At 48.0% G+C, this 23,637-nt stretch overlaps 1 protein-coding gene across 1 annotated transcript in view; it reads left to right on the top strand.

Annotated features, from left to right (window-relative positions):
• Positions 1-266: 266 nt before the first annotated feature.
• Positions 267-23,637, top strand: part of LOC122935917 (spermatogenesis-associated protein 7 homolog) — a 288,666-nt gene continuing 265,295 nt past the window's right edge. The window contains exons 1-2 of the mRNA XM_044291865.1: positions 267-298; positions 21,990-22,064. Coding sequence (XP_044147800.1) covers positions 21,992-22,064 — 73 coding nt within the window. The 5' untranslated portion in view covers positions 267-298; positions 21,990-21,991. The remainder of the gene's footprint in view (positions 299-21,989; positions 22,065-23,637) is intronic.

Raw genomic sequence — 23,637 nt, 5'->3', positions numbered from 1 at the left:
GGACCCATGGTAGTTGCAATGTCTGCATCCCACGTACGACACTGGATTTTCCCTTTAAATGATGTAAATTCCACTTGTAATGGTATACTGCTTTTTCAGCACGCCTGTATATTTGCTCTCGTTACTTCCTGAGCGTGCAGAGTGTTTGCATGCCAGAGTTGTTATGGGGATCACATACTCACCACACCTAGCTGAGTACACCGGTGTCAGCACCCAGGCTGCACCCTGCTATTCTTCCCTGGAATCCACATACATTGTGCCCTGGAGAAACCATTCCTCCTGTCCCTGATCCACGGAGGTGAGTCGTCATGTTACTCGCATTTTCCACTTATAACCAACTTACACCTAATGGAAATCGATCAGGAAACGGAGATTGGGTTTCATGTCAGCCCCTTTCTGTATGTAACATGCTTCTCGAATAGATCAGGAAGAATACAATTACAAAGTATACAGACATCTGGCGGTATGTATTACAGCGATATTCCCAGAGCCTCCATAGTTAGCAGCTAATGCTGATAATAATGACGTCTCATTGTAAAAAATAATATAACTTTTTATTTATTTTATGCACTTATATAGCGCTATATTCCGCAGCACTTTGCAGACATTAGTATTCATTCAGATCTTCCTGCTTCTTGAACAGAATACCGTACTTACAGCGCAGGCCAGCATCTGTGTTGGTCCCATGTTCATATGTGCCCGCATTGCTGTGAAAAACAAAGTTTTAATATATGCAAATGAGCCTCTAGGAGCAACGGGGGCGTTGCCTTTACACTTAGGGGCTCTGCTCTCTCTGCAACTGCCGTGCCCTATGCACTTTCATTGACAGGGTCAGGCATTATGATGTATACACTGCCTGGCACTATCAATCAAAGTGGAGAGGGCGCGGCAGTTGCAGAGAGAGCCTCTAGGTGTAATGGCAACGCCCCCGCTGATCCTAGAGGCTCATTTGCATACATTAAAACATAATTTTTCTCAGCAATGCGGGCACATATGAACATGGGACCAACACAGATGTCTTCAGCTGCCAAGCGCACATGTAACAGGTCAACCAGTGTCACAGGTACAAAACTGCTGACAGATGCCCTTTAAGCCACATCCCTTGATAATTTAAAAAAACGGATAAGCTAGCTGAATTATTATTTTTGGCATATTTGGTTCATAAATAGGTCTAAAACCTGATGACGCATTACTGTTGCAAGAAAAAAGTAAATGAACCCTTTGGAATGACCTGCATTGATTTCTAATTCCCTGTGGTCTGATTGTTACCTAAAAGCAGGGGCGTTGCTAGGGTCTCAAAAGATCCGGGGCCCAAGCCCCAATGAATATGGCCCAGTTCTTTAAATCCGCCCTCCCCCCCGCACACCACATTTTGCTGTACTCGTTATACAGCAGCACATACCTTTCACATCCAGGTGACGTCTCCTCTGATGTAGATCTTCTCATCATCTTCTTCATTTGGTCCGTACATCTTCTCTCAGCCGCCTCATCTCTGCAGAGTGTGACACACAGACATCTTAGCTTCCTCACATTTCTATCATCATCTCCCAACCTGGAGTCCCCCCAGTGTTATCCTGCTGCCCGCTGTGCTCCCCAATACCCCCAAATACTATCCTGAAGAAAAATTTGTGCCCCCATAGTAATAGTGCTTCTCATAGTCCCACCAATAGTAAGTAATTCCCTTCTAGAATGCCCCCATTAGTAATACTGCCCCCTACAGAGCCCCCAACCGTGATAACGCTCCCCAAGAGTGCCCCCATTAGTAGAAGAGCCTTCAGTATTAAAAATACAGAACCCCCAGTAAAAATAAGGCCCCCCTATTGTTCCCCCAGTGGTAGAAAAGCTCTCTACAGACCCCTCAGTAGTAATAAGGATCCCCATAGTGCTCTTAGTTACAGTTAATCGGACACCTGGATGTTCGGGTTCGAGAAGTTCGGCCGAACTTCCCGTAAATGTTCGGGTTCGGGATCCGAACCCGACCTGAACTTCGTCCCGAACCCGAACCCCATTGAAGTCAATGGGGACCCGAACTTTTCGGCACTAAAAAGGCTGTAAAACAGCCCCGGAAAGGGCTAGGGGGCTGCAAAAGGCAGCAAAATGTAGTTAAATCCCCTGCAAACAAATGTGGATACGGAAATGAATAAAAATAAAATAAATAAAAATTAACCAATATCAATTGGAGAGAGGTCCCATAGCAGAGATTCAGGCTTCATGTCATAGCAGAGAATCATGCTTCACGTCACCCAACTCTGGAACAGTCCATTGTCAGATATTTAGGCCCAGCACCCAGACAGAGGAGAGAGGTCCCATAACAGAGATTCAGGCTTCATGTCAGCAGAGAATCAGTCTTCATGTCATAGCAGAGAATCAGGCTTCACGTCAGCCACCACTGTAACAGTCCATTGGCATATATTTAGGCCCAGGTACCCAGCCAGAGGAGAGAGGTCCCGTAACAGAGAATCTGGCTTCACGTCAGCCACCAGTGCAACAGTCCATTGTCATATATTTAGGCCCAGCACCCAGGCAGAGGAGAGAGGTCCCGTTACAGAGAATCTGGCTTCATGTCAGCAGAGAATCAGTCTGCATGTCATAGCAGAGAATCAGGCTTCACGTCACCCAACACTGGAACAGTCCATTGTCATATATTTAGGCCCCGGCACCCAGACAGAGGAGAGGTTTATTCAACTTTGGGTAGCCTCGCAATATAATGGTAAAATGAAAATAAAAATAGGATTGAATGAGGAAGTGCCCTGGAGTACAATAATATATGGTTAAGGGGAGGTAGTTAATGTCTAATCTGCACAAGGGATGGACAGGTCCTGTGGGATCCATGCCTGGTTCATTTTTATGAACGTCAGCTTGTCCACATTGGCTGTAGACAGACGGCTGCGTTTGTCTGTAATGACGCCCCCTGCCGTGCTGAATACACGTTCAGACAAAACGCTGGCCGCCGGGCAGGCCAGCACCTCCAAGGCATAAAAGGCTAGCTCTGGCCACGTGGACAATTTGGAGACCCAGAAGTTGAATGGGGCCGAACCATCAGTCAGTATATGGAGGGGTGTGCACACGTACTGTTCCACCATGTTAGTGAAATGTTGCCTCCTGCTAACACGTTGCGTATCAGGTGGTGGTGCAGTTAGCTGTGGCGTGTTGACAAAACTTTTCCACATCTCTGCCATGCTAACCCTGCCCTCAGAGGAGCTGGCCGTGACACAGCTGCGTTGGCGACCTCTTGCTCCTCCTCTGCCTTCGCCTTGGGCTTCCACTTGTTCCCCTGTGACATTTGGGAATGCTCTCAGTAGCGCGTCTACCAATGTGCGCTTGTACTCACGCATCTTCCTATCACGCTCCAGTGCAGGAAGTAAGGTGGGCACATTGTCTTTGTACCGGGGATCCAACACGGTGGCAACCCAGTAGTCCGCACACGTTAAAATGTGGGCAACTCTGCTGTCGTTGCGCAGGCACTGCAGCATGTAGTCGCTCATGTGTGCCAGGCTGCCCAGGGGTAAGGACAAGCTGTCCTCTGTGGGAGACGTATCGTCATCGTCCTGCGTTTCCCCCCAGCCACGCACCAGTGATGGGCCCGAGCTGCGTTGGGTGCCACCCCGCTGTGACCATGCTTCATCCTCATCCTCCTCCACCTCCTCCTCATCCTCGTCCTCCTCGTCCTCCAGTAGTGGGCCCTGGCTGGCCACATTTCTACCTGGCTTCTGCTGTTGCAAAAAACCTCCCTCTGAGTCACTTCGAAGAGACTGGCCTGAAAGTGCTAAAAATGACCCCTCTTCCTCCTCCTCCTCCTCCTCCTCCTCCTGGGCCACCTCCTCTTCCATCATCGCCCTAAGTGTTTTCTCAAGGAGACATAGAAGTGGTATTGTAACGCTGATAACGGCGTCATCGCCACTGGCCATGTTGGTGGAGTACTCGAAACAGCGCAACAGGGCACACAGGTCTCGCATGGAGGCCCAGTCATTGGTGGTGAAGTGGTGCTGTTCCGTAGTGCGACTGACCCGTGCGTGCTGCAGCTAAAACTCCACTATGGCCTGCTGCTGCTCGCACAGTCTATCCAGCATGTGCAAGGTGGAGTTCCACCTGGTGGGCACGTCGCATATGAGGCGGTGAGCGGGAAGGCCGAAGTTACGCTGTAGCGCAGACAGGCGAGCAGCGGCAGGATGTGAATGCCGGAAGCGCGAACAGACGGCCCGCACTTTATGCAGCAGCTCTGACATGTCGGGGTAGTTGTGAATGAACTTCTGCACCACCAAATTCAGCACATGCGCCAGGCAAGGGATGTGCGTCAAACCGGCTAGTCCCAGAGCTGCAACGAGATTTCGCCCATTATCGCACACCACCAGGCCGGGCTTGAGGCTCACCGGCAGCAACCACTCATCGGTCTGTTGTTCTATACCCCGCCACAACTCCTGTGCGGTGTGGGGCCTGTCCCCCAAACATATGAGTTTCAGAATGGCCTGCTGACGTTTACCCCGGGCTGTGCTGAAGTTGGTGGTGAAGGTGTGTGGCTGACTGGATGAGGAGGTGGTAGAAGAGGAGGAGGAAGCCGAGTAGGAGGAGGGGGAAACAGGAGGCAAAGAATGTTGCCCTGCGATCCTTGGCGGCGGAAGGACCTGCGCCAAACAGCTCTCCGCCTGGGGCCCAGCCGCCACTACATTTACCCAGTGTGCAGTTAGGGAGATATAGCGTCCCTGGCCGTGCTTACTGGTCCACGTATCTGTGGTTAGGTGGACCTTGCCACAGAGGGCGTTGCGCAGTGAACACTTGATTTTATCGGATACTTGGTTGTGCAGGGAAGGCACGGCTCTCTTGGAGAAGTAGTGCCGGCTGGGAACAACATACTGTGGGACAGCAAGCAACATGAGCTGTTTGAAGCTGTCTGTGTCCACCAGCCTAAATGACAGCATTTCATAGGCCAGTAGTTTAGAAATGCTGGCATTCAGGGCCAGGGATCGAGGGTGGCTAGGTGGGAATTTACACTTTCTCTCAAATGTTTGTGAGATGGAGAGCTGAACGCTGCCGCGTGACATGGTTGAGATGCTTGGTGACGGAGGTGTTGGTGGTGTTGGTGGTACATCCCCTGTTTGCTGGGTGGCAGGTGCCAACGTTCCTCCAGAGGCGGAGGAAGAGGCCGAGGCGGCAGCAGCAGAAGAGGCCGAGGCGGCAGCAGCAGAAGAGGCCGAGGCGGCAGCAGCAGAGGAGGTAGCAGGGGGAGCCTGAGTGACTTCCTTGGTTTTAATGTGTTTACTCCACTGCAGTTCATGGTTTGCATGCAGGTGCCTGGTCATGCAGGTTGTGCTAAGGTTCCGAACGTTAATGCCTCGCTTCAGGCTCTGATGGCACAGCGTGCAAACCACTCGGGTCTTGTCGTCAGCACATTGTTTGAAGAAGTGCCATGCCAGGGAACTCCTTGAAGCTGCCTTTGGGGTGCTCGGTCCCAGATGGCGGCGGTCAGTAGCAGGCGGAGTCTCTTGGCGGCGGGTGTTCTGCTTTTGCCCACTGCTCCCTCTTTTGCTACGCTGTTGGCTCGGTCTCACCACTGCCTCTTCCTCCGAACTGTGAAAGTCAGTGGCACGACCTTCATTCCATGTGGGGTCTAGGACCTCATCGTCCCCTGCATCGTCTTCCACCCAGTCTTGATCCCTGACCTCCTGTTCAGTCTGCACACTGCAGAAAGACGCAGCAGTTGGCACCTGTGTTTCGTCATCATCAGAGACGTGCTGAGGTGGTATTCCCATGTCCTCATCATCAGGAAACATAAGTGGTTGTGCGTCAGTGCATTCTATGTCTTCCACCGCTGGGGAAGGGCTAGGTGGATGCCCTTGGGAAACCCTGCCAGCGGAGTCTTCAAACGGCATAAGAGACTGCTGCATAACTTGAGGATCAGACAGTTTCCCTGGTATGCATGGGGGTGATGTGACAGACTGATGGGCTTGGTTTTCAGGCGCCATCTGTGCGCTTTCTGCAGAAGACTGGGTGGGAGATAATGTGAACGTGCTGGATCCACTGTCGGCCACCCAATTGACTAATGCCTGTACCTGCTCAGGCCTTACCATCCTTAGAACGGCATTGGGCCCCACCATATATCGCTGTAAATTCTGGCGGCTACTGGGACCTGAGGTAGTTGGTACACTAGGACGTGTGGCTGTGGCAGAACGGCCACGTCCTCTCCCAGCACCAGAGGGTCCACTAACACCACCACGACCATGTCCGCGTCCGCGTCCCTTACTAGATGTTTTCATCATTGTTACCATTCCCCACAATAAGAAAAATATTATTTGGTCCAATGTATTGAATTCAAATTCAGGCCTTTTTTTACAGACACCTAACACTATCTGGCTATCTATTTAGGTACCGTATTACACTAATACAGGCACAGCAGTAACCACAGATTTAGCTGAATATAAATTGTAGGCCTAGTATTTAGGCGCTGGGTGACAGGTATACGTTTACGGACAGAATTAGACTTGGAATTGAACAGTAGCGTGTGTGTGAAGTTATTGAGAATGACCCTATGTGCACCTTGAATCTAATATACCCTTTTAGGGATAAATTTAAAGTAGGTCTGATACAGCAGAAACCACTGATTTAGGGAATTGCTAAGTTGGGAATTGTATTTCAACCCAGAACAAAATTATATCCTTTGCCAGACAGCAGACAGTATTACAATTGGCTGGCCACAGCTGAAACACCAGATTTAGGGTACTGCTATTTTGGCAATTGTATTTCACCCCTCAATAAAATAGCAAGCACAGCCAAGCCCCTGATGTAGGATATAGCAAAAAAAATAACCACACTATTGAGGGTTAAATGCACTTGGTGGCAGCTTGTGCTGGCGCACCACAAGACACAAAATGGCCGCCGATCACCCCAGAAAAAAGTGACTGAAAAACGCTCTGGGCAGCCTAAAAACAGTGAGCAATTAAATAGCAGCAGTTCAATCATCCACAGCTGCAGATCGATCACTGAATTAAGTGTTTTTGCTGAGTAAATCCCTGTCTAGTGCCTAATCTCGCCCTAACAGCAGCAGCTGCATCCTCTCCCTACACTGATCAGAGCAGAGTGACGGGCGGGGCTACGTGACTCCAGCTTAAATAGAGGCTGGGTCACATGGTGCTCTGGCCAATCACAGCCATGCCAATAGTAGGCATGGCTGTGATGGCCTCTTGGGGCAAGTAGTATGACGCTTGTTGATTGGCTGCTTTGCAGCCTTTCAAAAAGCGCCAAGAAAGCGACGAACACCAAACCCGAACCCAGACTTTTACGAAAATGTTCGGGTTCGGGGTCCGTGTCACGGACACCCCAAAATTCGGTACGAACCCGAACTATACAGTTTGGGTTCGCTCATCCCTACTCTTAGTAGAAATAAGGCGGATCTATATGTCCCTCACTTCGTGAGCTTCGATTCGCTCAGATGTTACTTTAGTTACATTATGTTTTCTACAATTGTGACTGAAGGGAATATTAGACAGCCCCATTTAACAGCGTCTCTTCCCTGCAATCGCCTGTTGGCAGGCGGAGGGTTCACTTACTTTTCCATGCAGCTGTACGTACCAGAAACAGGCCAAATTTTGGTGTACTTTATGACAAGAGGCAGGCGCTATCTTATTAGTAATTTGGCCTCAGTGTTCTAAAGTTTCACACGTCATATTCATGGTGGCGATTTGGCCCAGGTAAGGCTGGTTTCACATAAATATAACAAATAATATAACTTTTGTCCTGATCTCTGCTTGCTGTCACTGAATGGAAACATTCATAGTCTGCCAAACCCATCAGAGCTAATAAACTACGCTGCTGATGTTTTTTTCCATTGTATCCAGTCTGGGTAGTAAACATCCCTCTCCTGCCCTGATAGTTTGCTACCATGTATCAGTGCCGGTAATATGTATCAGTCTGGTTCCAGTTTGTTTAGCTCACGGGGGATTGTCTAGACTGGATACAAAGAACTATTAGCTCTGTAAATGTATGGAAACAACATTATTCTATTTACTGACAGCAAGCAAATATTATGCAGTTGAGGAAGTAGAACATGAAATAGGATTTAGGCTACTTTCACACTGGCGTTTTTGCTGGATCGGGCAGGGATCAGCAAAACGCTTCCGTTACTGATAATACAACCGTCTGCATCAGTTATGAACGGATCCGGTTGTATTATATTTAACATAGCCAGGACGGATCCATCATAAACTCCATTAAAAGTCAATGGGGGACGGATCCGTTTTCTATTTTGGCAGGTTGTGGCAGAGAAAACGGATCCGTCCCCTTTGACTTGCATTGGGGGTCATGACGGATCCGTCTTGCTCCGCATCCTAGGACAGAAAGCAAACTACAACATGCTGCGGTTTGCTTTCCCATATGAGAAAGGAACTGAAAGCATTTTGGAGCACTCCGTTCTGTTCAGTTACGTTTTGTCCTCCTTGACAATGAATGGGGACAAAATTGAAGCATTTTTTTCCGGTATTGAGACCCTATGACAGATCTCAATACCGGAAAACTAAAACGCTAGTGTGAAAGTAGCCTTAAAGGAAATGTGTCATCAGAAAATGACCTATTGTTTATATCGATTTTATAAAGAATAATTGGTGATGCTATTTGTAATAAAAAACAAAAAAATCCTAAAATTCTGCAGTCTTCACACTTGCTACTAAGGGTACTTTCACACTAGCGTTATTCTTTTCCGGTGTTCAGTTCCGTCACAGGGGCTCTATACCGGGAAAGAACTGATCAGTTTTACCCTAACGCTGCGCGATTGTACGGGCGTTTGCAATCGCGCATACAGAGACAAGCGAACACCTATTGTCGCGCGTTCCCGCTGAAGTCTATGTACAGGAACGTGCGACAAGACGCCCCAAAGAAGCTCATGTACTTCTTGGGGCGTCGGGCGTTTTACAGCGCGATCGTACGCGCTGTAAAACGCTCAGGTCTGAACCCAGCCTAATGCATTCTGAATGGAGAGTAATCCGTTCAGGAAGCATTAGTTCAGTCCCTCTTACGTTTTTTTGCCGGAGAAAATACTGCATCATTCTGCAGTTTTCTCTCCGGCCAAAAATCCTGAACACTTGCCAATATGTATGAGTGCCGGATCCGGCATTAAGTGTTCTGGCAAAACAGATCCAATTTTCCGGTCTGCGCATGCGCAGACCTTTAAAAATGCAAGCAAAATAAATACATCTAGTCTGCCCAGATAAGCGATGTCTACTGCACCTCCGCCATCTATTATTTTAGTCACCCAATCAAAAAAATCAATAAGACTAGTTTGACATGATCTTCCTGAAGTAAACCCATGCTGTTTTTCATCTTTCAATCCATGGGATTTTAGATGTTCCACAATCCTCTCCTTAAGTAGGGTTTCCATTAATTTCCCCACTATTAATGTCAGGCTTACTGGCCTATAGTTGCCCAGGCAGGGCACAGGCAGCGCAGGCGCACTATGAACGGTACAGGCAGCGCAGGGCTCACTATGAACGTCACAGGCAGTGCAGGGCGCACTATGAACGGTATAGGCAGCGCAGGGCACGCTATGAACATCACAGGCAGCGCAGGGCACGCTATGAACATCACAGGCAGCGCAGGGCACACTATGAACGGTACATGCAGTGCAGGGCTCACTATGAACGTCACAGGCAGTGCAGGGCGCACTAGGAACAGCACAGGCAGTGCAGGGCGCACTAGGAACAGCACAGGCAGTGCAGGGCGCACTAGGAACAGCACAGGCAGCGCAGGGCGCACTATGAACAGCACAGGCAGCGCAGGGCGCACTAGGAACAGCACAGGCAGCGCAGGGCGCACTATGAACAGCACAGGCAGCGCAGGGCGCGCTATGAACGGCACAGTCAGTGCAGGGCGCACTAGGAACAGCACAGTCAGTGCAGGGCGCACTATGAATGGCACAGGCAGCGCAGGGCGCACTAGGAACAGCACAGGCACTGCAGGGCGCACTATGAACCGCACAGGGCGCACTATGAACAGCGCAGGGTGCACTAGGAACAGCACAGGCAGTGCAGGGCGCACTATGAACAGCACAGGCAGTGCAGGACGCACTATGAACAGCACAGGCAGCGCAGGGCGCACTATGAACAGCACAGTCAGTGCAGGGCGCACTATGAACAGCACAGGCAGCGCAGGGCGCACTATGAACAGCACAGGCAGTGCAGGGCGCACTATGAACAGCACAGGCAGTGCAGGGCGCACTATGAACAGCACAGGCAACACAGGGCGCGCTATGAACAGCACAGGCAGCACAGGGCGCACTATGAACAGCACAGTCAGCGCAGGGCGCACTATGAACAGCACAGGCAGCGCAGGGCGCACTATGAACAGCACAGGCAGCGCAGGGCGCACTATGAACAGCACAGGCAGTGCAGGGCGCACTATGAACAGCACAGGCAGCGCAGGGCGCACTATGAACAGCACAGGCAGCACAGGGAGCACTATAAACAGCACAGGCAGTGCAGGGCGCACTATAAACAGCACAGGCAGTGCAGGCCACACTATGAACAGCACAGGCAGCGCAGGGCGCACTATGAACAGCACAGGCAGCGCAGGCGCACTATGAACGGTATAGGCAGCGCAGGGCACGCTATGAACATCACAGGCAGCGCAGGGCGCACTATGAACGGTACATGCAGTGCAGGGCTCACTATGAACGTCACAGGCAGTGCAGGGCGCACTAGGAACAGCGCAGGCAGTGCAGGGCGCACTAGGAACAGCACAGGCAGCGCAGGGCGCACTAGGAACAGCACAGGCAGCGCAGGGCACGCTATGAACGGCACAGTCAGTGCAGGGCGCACTAGGAACAGCACAGTCAGTGCAGGGCGCACTATGAACGGCACAGTCAGTGCAGGGCGCACTATGAATGGCACAGGCAGCGCAGGGCGCACTAGGAACAGCACAGGCACTGCAGGGCGCACTATGAACCGCACAGGCAGCACAGGGCGCACTATGAACAGCGCAGGGCGCACTAGGAACAGCACAGGCAGTGCAGGGCGCACTATGAACAGCACAGGCAGTGCAGGGCGCACTATGAACAGCACAGGCAGCACGTGGCGCACTATGAACAGCACAGTCAGTGCAGGGCACACTATGAACAGCACAGGCAGCGCAGGGCGCACTATGAACAGCACAGGCAGTGCAGGGCGCACTATGAACAGCACAGGCAGTGCAGGGCGCACTATGAACAGCACAGGCAGTGCAGGGCGCACTATGAACAGCACAGTCAGTGCAGGGCGCACTATGAACAGCACAGGCAGCGCAGGGCGCACTATGAACAGCACAGGCAGCGCAGGGCACACTATGAACAGCACAGACAGCGCAGGGCGCACTATGAACAGCACAGGCAGCGCAGGGCGCACTATGAACAGCACAGGCAACACAGGGCGCACTATGAACAGCACAGGCAGCGCAGGGCACACTATGAACAGCACAGGCAGCGCAGGGCGCACTATGAACAGCACAGGCAGCGCAGGGCGCACTATGAACAGCACAGGCAGCGCAGGGCACACTATGAACAGCACAGGGAGTGCAGGGCGCACTATGAACAGCACAGGCAGCGCAGGGCGCACTATGAACAGCACAGGGAGTGCAGGGCGCACTATGAACAGCACAGGCAGCGCAGGGCGCACTATGAACAGCACAGGCAGCGCAGGGCGCACTATGAACAGCACAGGCAGCGCAGGGCGCACTATGAACAGCACAGGGAGTGCAGGGCGCACTATGAACAGCACAGGGAGTGCAGGGCGCACTAGGAACAGCACAGGCAGCACATTGAATGCAGGCAGTTTATTATAACTAAATGATAAAGTGGAAGATGGAAGATATATTATACTGGACTGTAGTATTCAGGTTGAATTGCCGCCTTGGCACTTTGCGATAAATAAGTGGGTTTTGGGTTGCAGTCTGGGCACTCGGTCTGTAAACGGTTCGCCATCACTTCCTTATACAGTGATATACTGTATGAATGAACAGCTCTTTCATGGCAATCCCCTTATAATCATGGGCCCAGCATAGACTCCATGGGTCCACCTATGCAGAACATGTCCATGCATGGGAGTACACAGATCCTACAGGGCCCCATAGCAAAAGTTACTACCCCAACCAATATGCATGCGTCAGTTACTACTAGGCAAGGCACAACGTAAGCAGCAATGACCCGTTATGGCGTTTACCCCACGACCCTATAGACACGAGGGAATGAGAACACATATGATGGTCTGAGCTATACAGATTTCATCTTTTCTGACAAGGGATTTCTGTAAAACAATAGCAAAGAGAGGTGCACTCTGCGGTCTTACTAAACCCTCAAACTGATTTTAAAATTGAGAGATTAGCCAACATGTCCTACGGTGTAGGACATGTCTGAGCCCGAGCACCGCGCCAAGGTTTCTCAAGTAGCTCAGGACCTAACACTCACCTACCTGTGCCGTATGGGCAATACCAGGGGCCAGTGGGCAAATTACAGGAGCATGAGGTGAGTGTTAGGTCCCGAGCTGCTTGTGAAACCTTGGCGCGGTGCTCGGGCTCAGACATGTCCTACACCGTAGGACATGTTGGCTAATCTCTCAATTTTAAAATCAGGTTGAGGGTTTAGTAAGACCGCAGAGTGCACCTGTCTTTGCTATTGTTATATTGTTATATTGGTTATCACATCCACATAATTGCTATCTTGTGTAGGATGTCTATTGTGGTACTTGTGGTCCGCTGCGGGCATCCTCCACTGTATGCATTTTTTTCAGTTTTCAGTTTGTATATATAGACAAGGGATTTCTGACAGAATCCAATTTTCATAGTAAGTTAGTACAGGTCTCTGGGGGCAGTGGCTTAGGCCAGTTGCCAGTTTCAGAGGGACATTATTTTAGGTTCTGAATTAAAGAGGACCTGTCACCTCACCTGACACAGTAAATACTTGTGTTCCTCATAAAAAAACAGTTTTGGTGCATATTTCCTTGCACTTTTGTATGGTTCATTTATTATTCCTGCTAGAAATTTAGGAATAAAGTTGCCAGCTGAGTTTGTCCCTGCACTGCTGCTATCAAAATCAGTTTGTTCATTCACTTCTTTAACAAAGGGAATGGTGATGTCCATTTCTCATTAGTTTGAACAATTCTAGGAGGAATAAGAGAGAAACAGCACAAGGCTGTGGGGGCAGTGGCTTAGGCCAGTTTCAGAGGAACGCTATTTTAGGTTCTCCTGTCACCTCTCCTGACACGTCTGTTTTAGTAAATACTTGTGTTCCTCATGAAATAACAGATCTGGAGCATCTTTTCTTGCACTTTTGTGTGACTCCTTTATTATTCCTGCTAGAAATTTAGGAATACTGTAAGTTGCCAGCTGAGTTTGTCCCTTTACTGCCGCTATCCAAATCAGTTTGTTCCTGCACCTCTTTAACAAGTGGAATGATGACGCCCAGTTGCTCATTAGTTTGTACAATTCTAGTAGGAATAACAAAGGAATGGCTCAAGACTGTGGGGGCAGTGGCTTAAGCTAGTTTTACAGGGATGTCATTTTAGGCTCTTAATTGAACAGGACCTGTCACCTCTCCTGACATGTCTGTTTCAGTAAATACTTGTGTTCCTCATGAAATGACAGTTCTGGAGCACTTTTTTTTATAACTTTTGTCTTGTACCTCTGTAATTCCTGCTGGAAATATAAAAAATGAATTGACAGCTGAGTGTGTCCCTGAACTGCCGCTATCCAGTCAGTTTGTTTACATTGCATGTGACAGTAAATCATGGTGCCATTAGAAAGTACAACCTGTCCAGCAAATAAATGGAAAAATAAAAATGTTATGGCTCTGGCAAGGCAGGGAGTAAAAAATGAAAACACAAAAAAACTGAAATGTGTCTGGTCCTCAAGGCGTTAAATAATAATCACATGCCCCAAAACCAAGGAAATTAGATGGACTCCAAAGGAATTTTTTGTTCTCGCTTTTCAGCCCAGCTCAACCCTTACTAGTGAACTGACCCCGATATTTTGGATTTCTGCATGCCCTATTGTTTTCTGCCATGATGTCCTCTGCTGCAAAAATATTAAGATTTAAGAAGTGGCAGGACACATAGCCATAAATAGCCGCTGTCAGCGGGGGGCCGCGTGCAGCGCTTTCTCCATGCATTATAAATAAGCCTCCGCTCCGTGGCCCCTGTTTGTCAAGCTGCTGTCAGGGGACAATGCTAAGGAGACAAACACCTTGTGAGGCTGTGTTGACCTACTTCAGTTTGTCATCGACCCATTACATAGACCATTTGCAAGTCTCCAAGCTCGAGGAAATCTTTCTTGTATCACATATTTCTATCCCTATAATGACTTTTAAAGGGTGACTTCACCCACAGTCGTACTTTATTCCAGATTATTGCAACTGTGGCATAATAATATAATATATACTTAGCACTGTATGCCCACACTGTGTAAGATGTAGGAAAGCAAATGGTAGATCCATAGCTGGCTGCAAAGCATGCTGGGCAATGCAGTTCAGTGGTGACATCACTGAGGTAGGAAGTTACTACACGAAGGGCCTTTAGACTCCATTTGTTCCAGAAATCAATGGAGTGTGTGTGCAGTCTCAGTGCAAGTGTCCCTGAGTGCTCACAATTGAAGAATATCCTTAAAGGGCTTCTTTGCTTCGGACAATCCCTACTTGCTAGAAGGGTCACTTAGTAATAAGCAGATGACAAAATGTTAGTTGAGACCTCTAGCAATCAGCTGTAATCCATGGGAGAACCTAGCAGGAAGTGCTTAATTTTCCTGTAGCGCCACCACGGGAGAAATGGAGTATTACACACAGTGTCTATATTGACTGCTTAATGAAGGACAGGCCCTCCAGAAAAGAGGGACGCTCTTGGTAACGTGGACAGAAGATGAGGATCCTAACTACTGTATATTAACTGGATTCACTAACAGGGTGTATGAAGATGGAATCTAGATAAGAACGATAAAGGGTTCTCTGCTTTAGAAAAGGTCCCTCCTCAGGATAGGTCATCAATATCAGATTGGAAGGGATCTGATGAGGTCCATATTTACAACAAGGCACATGATGGTGTGAAGAAGGATGGGGTGACACGTCACAGAGAAAACTAATGATGTATGTTGATTCTTTCACCTTACAGGCTATGTACACCTTCGGGGGCAATTTTTTAAAATTATTGCATTGTGCTCGTTTTGAGCAAAAAATAATTTTTTTAATTGGTCTTTATTAAAAATATTGCGTCTTTTTTTCTGTGCAGAGCTGGCATGCTCTAATAGAACCCTTTGGATTTTCCGTCTTATCCATCAGACCAAGAGCTGATGGCACCTTATCTCTGCTCTCTGACATTATACACTCATTATAGCTCAGTTCTTATCTTACTGATAGAATGTGGCTTAATAAAGTATTTATGACATCTCAGTACTTTAGAGATTAGGTTTATTAGATGACCGTCACAAAGTAAAATTACCAATTACACAGCTAGAAAGACTGTTAACCCTTTGTGACAGAACAGCTCAATATTTTTTATAAAGGGCAATTAAAAAAAAAAAAAGATTTTTAGCCAAAAATTAGTAACATGCAGTCATTAAAAAAAAAATGCCTCCGAAGGTGTACATAGCCTTTAATGCTACTTTTCACGTCTCCTTATCGCTAACTTTTTTCTATTACAGCTACAAGTCCGAAGATTTAAACCTAATGATGCTTATCTACAGCTAATATAACAGTCACCTCTTCAGAAAGGCAGTGTAAGGGCTCATTTACACAAACGTATGTGTTCCGTTCCATGCATTGGACACCAATCTCCCGAACTGGAAACCATATGAATGCTGCATACAGCCGAATAGGAAAAACCATATGAAAGGTTTACACTCCTAGCAGTCGGACTGGAACAGCATACAATCCCCCCCAAGAACGAGACCAAGCTCTGTGTTGAGTGTAATGCAGTGGACAGCCAGAGCTGTGTGTTTATTGTTCTTATATACACATTCTTACACATTAGTACCACCCACAGGGTTTTGTAAAACAACCAGTAACTGTCACGGCTGAGGATGGGGAAAACCCTCAGCCGTGCGATGCCTGATGATGTTAGGCTGCTCGGCCAGGAAGACAGGATTAGGGAGCAGGTCACCTCCTAACGCGTCCCTAACCTGACCCTAACTCCTAGCTGCATGGGCCGACCTTTAAGGTAGGAGGACCCATGCTCCGGAACCTCGGATCCCTAACTCACCCTCCGTCCGGCCCCTGGACTAGGAGTCAGGGTAAGATGACCTACTCCTCCTAGACACGGAGGAGCAGGAGTCTCAATGGCCAAGCTGCTGGGAAAAGGGGAACACAAACAGACTAACGGAAATGGCAGGCGATCTAAGTAGTTCCACCAACCTGCCACAGCCTTGCTGACTGGATCCCTGTGCACACAGGAATCCAGAACCATTAGCTGCACAAACTAACAAAGGAAGGTCCCAACAGAACATCAGATGGACATCTCACACAACATGACATAAACATAAAGTGACAATATCTTTATGACCACAGGGGTGGCTCTCACTGGCAGGTAGAAAACACAGGAGGCTGCTCCAGCTAAGCATGGCTGAAGCAACCCTCAGACCTGTGCTAACAGTGAGGCTTTATAGGCCAAGAAGCCACACCCCACAGTCGGACACGCCCAGTGACACACACACACACTGGGAAGGGAGTTAACCCTTCCAGCACCAGGGAAGGGAAAACACAACTAAAAAGGAGAAGTATCCAAAACACGAAACACACTGTAGCTGTTGCCGCAGGCAACGACATGGGTGGCACTCATGTCCTGAGAGTCAGCCCGAAGGCCGGGACACTGCCACCACATGTACACACAACGACCAAACGTTGCCACGGGCAACCACAGTGAGGGGAAGATGTAAGTGCACACCACACATAACACAGAGTGCACACAGACATACGAAAGTGCATACAAACATGCACACAACTCCAAGGGAACCGTACACATAGCTGTTGTCCGCGGCAACCGCACTTGAGGCTAACAACATATGCCTCCAGCTGCGGTTGACACTACAACCCAAACCGCGGGCAACTGTATGCGGCTCCCAAGAAGTCACGGCCATAAACATGGTCGTGACAGTAACCCCGTACAATACACTCAGACACTCCCACACAAAATCCTCCCCTCTGCCTGTGATACAATTACCTTACACAATGGGTTAATGTAATTATCACAGGCAGGAGAATACACAGCTTTACACAATGTCTTCTGTCCTGGAGACAATTGGGAAGTAATCCAGTTTATCTCCAAGGGCAGAGGCAAAACTTCATTAGCCACATGGTAGCAAAAGACAATCAAAGACATAAGAATATTTAACTGTGCAGCTATTGCATAAAACATAGACATTTAACATATCCCCAGATAGCTCCGGTCTGAGTGCATATTATTAGGTGAATGGCACTCAGACTACACAAATACAGTTCAATTGCAATGGAGCCAAATTCTTTCAGATAGTCTTTGCAGGGGAAAATCAAGCGTTTCAACATAGGGCCATAGTCTAAAGGAAGCAGGCGGGCAACCAGGCTTCTCCAATGCAATGTGGCGAGATTGGTCTCGTCACGTCTCTCCCCTTTTCCAAACAGAATAACAGGGTATCTGACTTCCTGCCAGTCAGTGCCCTTGTTAGTCCGGCAGCCTACCCACAAAACAGAAACAGCAGTACAGCCCACCCATAATAAATGGTTACTACACCTGAGCAAGGGAGAAACCTGTCCATGTCCAGGTGCCTCACTACGGCTGTGTGGAGGACTGGTAGACTGCCTTGGTAGGTTGCTGAGTGGGCAGAGACCAGCGGTACTCTGCCCTGGTGCCAGCGCTACCACGGAAGTAGCCTGGTTGGAGCCTGGTCGTTGGAGGGGGAGACCGACTGTCTCCCCTTTAGATACACAGCTCTGCTGTTGTAGGGAGAGACCGACTGTCTCCTCTTTAGATAGACCGCCATGCTGCTGTGGGGAGGGGGGAGACCGACTGTCTCCCCTTTGGCTAAACAGCACCAGGGGGAGACCGACTGTCCCTACCCCCTGTGCTGTGAGTGCAGAGACCAGGGTCCCATCTGCACTGTTGTGGGGCTTACTGTCTCCCCCTGGTGCGTTAAACTGCTGCTGGGGGATGGAAACTGGGCTCCCAATTCCCTGTAAATCACACGGCCGCTGGGGAATGGAGACTATGCTCCCAATTCCCTGTAAATCACACGGCCACTGGGAAATGGAGACTGGGCTCCCAATTTCCTGCAATTCACACTGCCAATAGGGAGAGGGGGTAACAAGCTCCTCTCCCATACATACTTCCAGCCTCTGGGGAGGGGGACCGACTGTCTCAGCTCCCAATACAGTGTCCTGTTGCTGGGGAAAGGAGACTGGGCTCTCTATTCCCTGTAGGACCCTCTGCCGCTGAGGAATGGAGACTGGGCTCCCAATTCCCTGTAAATCACACGGCGCTGGGGAATGGAGACTGGGCTCCCAAATCCCTGCAGGACTGGTGGAGAGACCTCCGTCCCATCTCCACCTAGGCCACCTGGGGTTCTTCCCAGTAACACTCCACAATATCTGCCCAGATAAATAGGTCTGGATCCGGGTCTGTCATCTTGCTGTCCTGCTGAGCCTTCCCAATGGAGTGGAAGAGATCTCGGTAGTCCTGCTCCAGTTCCCACTCCAGGGTTGCTAGGTGAGCCAGGTCTTTACCTCATGGGGGTCATCCCAATCCTGCCTAGCCTCCCTCTCATAGAAAATGTCCTGAAGTCTGGACTGTGCAGGGCTCCCGAAGTAAGGCTCTGCAAAGGACTCCCATAACAAGCCAGGACCATCAAACTCCTCTCCCTCTGGCGTGTCATGCTCAGATATCCAGGGTATATACTGTGCCATATACCACCATAGCGCCTGGTAGGCATCCTCCAGCCATAGCTCCTGCCATACCCGATGCTCTAGTTCCTTAACCCATTCCTCCAGGGGCTGCTTTCCCAGGAAGGGCATCCGCAGGGCCACTTGCTTCTGCAATCGCTGCTCTTTACTGGGGAGACTCTCACCTCGCTGGTATTGTAAATTATCCAGGGCCTGGTACCAGATGCCTTTCCTTAATGCATCCCGGCCATCCAGGTCTTCCTCATTGTATGCCACTGCTGGTTCCATCCTGCTGCTGTCAGGGTCGCTGTACTGGGACATGCATTGCCCTCAAATTGCAATTCCAGGGAATGATGTTACTTTGTAGCTGTCCTTCTGGGCTGTGAGAACCATCCCGTTGCTTGCCTCCAATTGTAACGGCACCCCGGGCATAAAAGGGGGTAAAAGCCGTTTAAGAGATATTCCCTTTCCAGATTCAAAGGCAGCTACTAAAGACGCCAATCTCCCGAACTGAAAACCATATGAATGCTGCATACAGCCGAATAGGAAAAACCATATGAAAGGTTTACACTCCTAGCAATCGAACTGGAACAGCATACAATAAATCCCCCCCCCTCCCTCCAAGAACAAGACCAAGCTCTGTGTTGAAGGTAAAGCAGTGGACAGCCAGAGCTGTGTGTTTATTGTTCTTATATACACATTCTTACACATTAGTACCACCCACAGGGTTTTGTAAGACAACCAGTAACCCCGTACAATACACTCAGACACTCCCACACAAAATCCTCCCCTCTGCCTGTTATACAATTACCTTACACAATGGGTTAATGTAATTATCACAGGCAGGAGAATACACAGCTTTACATAATGTCTTCTGTCCTGGAGACAATTGGGAAGTAATCCAATTTATCTCCAAGGGCAGAGGCAAAACTCCATTAGCCACATGGTAGCAAAAGACAATCAAAGACATAAGAATATTTAACTGTGCAGCTATTGCATAAAACATAGACATTTAACATATCCCCAGATAGCTCCGGTCTGAGGGCATATCATTAGGTGAATGGCGCTCAGACTACACGAATACAGTTCAATTGCCATGGAGCCAAATTCTTTCACATAGTCTTTGCAGGGGAAAATCAAGCGTTTCAACATAGGGCCATAGTCTAAAGGAAGCAGGCGGGCAACCAGGCTTCTCCAATACAATGTGGCGAGATTGGTCTTGTCACAGACATGTTCTATATTTTTGCAGAACGGAAGTATGGAACGGAACCCCACAGAAGCACTCCGTAGTGCTTCCGTTTCATGCTTCCGTTCTACACCGTTCCTCATCTCCGGATATGCGTGTGATCCGTGATGCGGAATGCACATGGAACGGTGTCCGTTTATTGCGGATCCGCATATGCGGTCCGCAATATGGAAACAGAACACATACGTTTGTGTGCATGAGCCCTAAGGGTTAAATCCCTGCAGTTAACAAAAGTAAGCGATAAGGCGACATCAGAGCAGTCAGATAAGGAGAAAGTGAAGCCAGGATATGACCTATATGTACACTGCCAACTAACAGAGGGTTTCTCTGCCTGTCACACAGTAGACCTTTACATAATCCACACACTGAGACGAATACGGTAAAGCTTCTCAGTATAGCAGAAATAAAAAAAAAAAAAAAAAACAGAGTAAAGATGGCCATACACCTAGCAAGAGATTCTGCTCCTTTGGATAAACAATGTTAAACTAGTTTGTGCTCCAGCCTGTGAACATGGACACTTTTCTATACAGACCACTCGCGGACAATGTCCGGACCTCTCTATTTTTCTTTGCAGACCCTCTCACCTGAGTGAATGAATCTTGAGGGAAAATCCGAGCTGGATGGTTCATGCTAGGATTTTACCAATCATAACATGCACCATTCATTGATTAAGATACCTTTGGACTTGTACATAAGGGGCCATTTTGCGGAACGGGTGTGGACCCATTCATTTTCAATGGGTCCGCAAAAGATGCGGACAGCACACCTTGAGGTGTCCGCATTCGCACTTCCGTTCTGCAGCCCCGCAAAAAAATAGAACATGTCCTATTCTTCTCCACAGTCACGGACAAGAAAAGGCATTTCTATTATAGTGCCGGCCATGTGCGGACCGCAAAACAGTTGCGGATGTGTGAATGGACCCTTAGGTTTATATTGTACTGGCAGCCATGTAAGGCTATGTTCAGATCAGATGTTTTTACCCACACAGTCAAAATTACATTAAAAAAAAGGCATTTAAAACTGCTGTTTTACCAAGTTTTGCAGCGGTTTTGTGATGCGGTTATTTGCCATGTATTTTTTCCAGATTAAAAATGTAACATAGATGCAACTAAACTGCATAAACTGCATGACCAAGAACCACATCACAAAACCACAGCGATCACGGTAAAACCTAGTGAGCTTTTTACCGCCTGGTCAAAATCATTTTATGCAGCTACTGTAAAACCGAACTAATAGGGGACGTGAGCACTAGATGTGCCAGCATAAGCTGGAAATATAGCCCTGGATCCGATACCCTTCACCCCCACTGATCAGCTATTTCTTGTAGTTTAGGTGTTGAAAGTCGGGGCCAGAACTACGCAGCGCCACCCATTGTGTAGTGGACGGAGCTTGTAACTGCAGCGCTGATTAAATTCAGAAGTAACCCTTATGTGAAAAAGGGCACCATATTGGGCATCAGATTTGCATTTTTTATTATAATATGGCCCATTATTATTTTATTTTCATATACAGTTGCAAGAAACCCTTTGGAATGATATGGATTTCTGCACAAATTGGTCATAAAATGTGATCTGATCTCCATCTAAGTCACAACAATAGACAATCACAGTCTGCTTAAACTAATAACACACAAAGAATTTAATGTTTACATGGTGTGTTCAATAAAAACATGGTAACATTCACAGTGCAGGTGGAAAAAGTATGTAAACCCTTGGATTTAATAACTGGTTGAACCTCCTTTGGCAGCAATAACTTCAACCAAACTTTGCAGCATGAGATGGAGGCATGTGGACCCCTAATCTGCCTGGGCCACCAACAGCAGTACCACTTGTCTCCCGCCTCCCGATGTCAGACAATATATTGATATTTATGGACTATCTGTTTTTCCCCTTTTCTTATCAGAGATGTCATCCATAATGATTCCAAAGTATTCAATGACGGGTCCATTCAAAGGACACAGGAGTACAAAAAGCAGCCGTAAGTATAAAAATACATGTAGCGTGTGCCTGCATCAAAACTAGTGTTCCAAGGGGCTCCAAGCAAATTGTCCTGCTTGTTCAGTGTCTGCACAGACCAGGTGATTTGTATTATGGGAGGTTTCATTTGTATAAATTAACCTTGTCATCATCACAATGTGTTTGTAGTAGATCACAGCTGGATCATAGCATGAGTAAAAAGGGCAAATGCCCCCCAATATTTAGGGGTCCGCAATACCCAGTCCCAAACTGTTCATTCTAAACTTTCATCCTGTCAACACTGTGCTTAATGAGATGTTATATAGACACTTTTAACTAGGTGCCACATAGCAGTCTTTTTTTACTGTATGGCATTACATAAGATTACACTTAAAGGGGTTCTCCCATGATTAATGTAAAACATGAAAATCAGACATCATATAGCACACAATCTTTCTAAGATGTTGTTTTGGGCCGCATCCGAGCCGCAGTTTTTGCAGCTTGGATGCGGACCCATTCACTTTATGGTGCCCTGTGAAGAAGCGACTGCGAAATGGACGTTGGGCCGTTCCCTTGAGTTCGGTTGGTACTTTGATCCCGTTTACCATTGCTCTTAGTCCAGATTTAGGTGGTTTGATTGCTCCACTTTGTATGGTTTGTATGGTTTAGTCGTTTTTCATTATTTAGCTTTAGGAGGCCGCTTGGCACCACACTATGTCTATTAGTGCTCCATGCTACTTTGCACAGTGACTGTTGGGCTGTATCATTGCACTTTTTATCCCCAATGCTGGAGGGATTTTTCTCCATATTCCTGCTCTCTCATTATATATATAATTTTATAGATGTATGTCCGATATTGAAGTGTCAATAAAAATGTTCATTACTTTGTGTGGTGTAAGATTTTTATAGGGGTTGACATTATGAAATAAGTAGCAGGTTATGTAGGGCATAGTCTATGGATGTAAGATCGCTTACTAGTTTATCTGTGCGGCGCTCCGTTCCCCCGCTGTGGCCCCCGTTCACTTTGCCTGCCTAGTATGCTAATGAATAGCATCGGTACAGGGAGGAGGAGACTGCTCTAAATCTCAGTGGGCGTCTGTCTCCCTGGCTGTAGCGCGGTCCAATCACAGCAGAGAGCGTCACAGCCAGGGAGAAGGAGACGCCCATTGAGAAACAGGGCAGTCTCCTCCTCCCTGTACCGATGATATTCATTTACATACCAGGCAGGAAAAGTGAACGGGGGCCACAGCGGGGGAACGGAGCTCAGCACTGATAAACTAGTAAGCGATCTTACATCCATGGACTATGCCCTACATAACCTGCTACTTATTTCATAATAATAATAAAATAAAAAAAAGCCAGTGGAACTAATTATCAAAAATGATATCAACTTTATTATAATAATATATATAAAAAATATGGAAGAAAAAAGGCAAGCTGGAAAAGCATATACAGAGAAGCAAAGGGCAACACCTCAATGGACAACCATGTACCTCCGCAGGGCTATAATAGCACTTTCCAGATACCAGGCGATACGCTGTGTCTCACAAAAACTGGTAATACGTCTCAATTAGAAGAGTATATGCACAACAACT

This window comes from Bufo gargarizans, chromosome 4 (assembly GCF_014858855.1).
Source record: "Bufo gargarizans isolate SCDJY-AF-19 chromosome 4, ASM1485885v1, whole genome shotgun sequence".
NCBI lineage: Eukaryota > Metazoa > Chordata > Amphibia > Anura > Bufonidae > Bufo > Bufo gargarizans.
The sequence above is the reverse complement of the archived record's forward strand: the minus strand, read 5'-3'. Positions and strand labels throughout refer to the sequence as shown.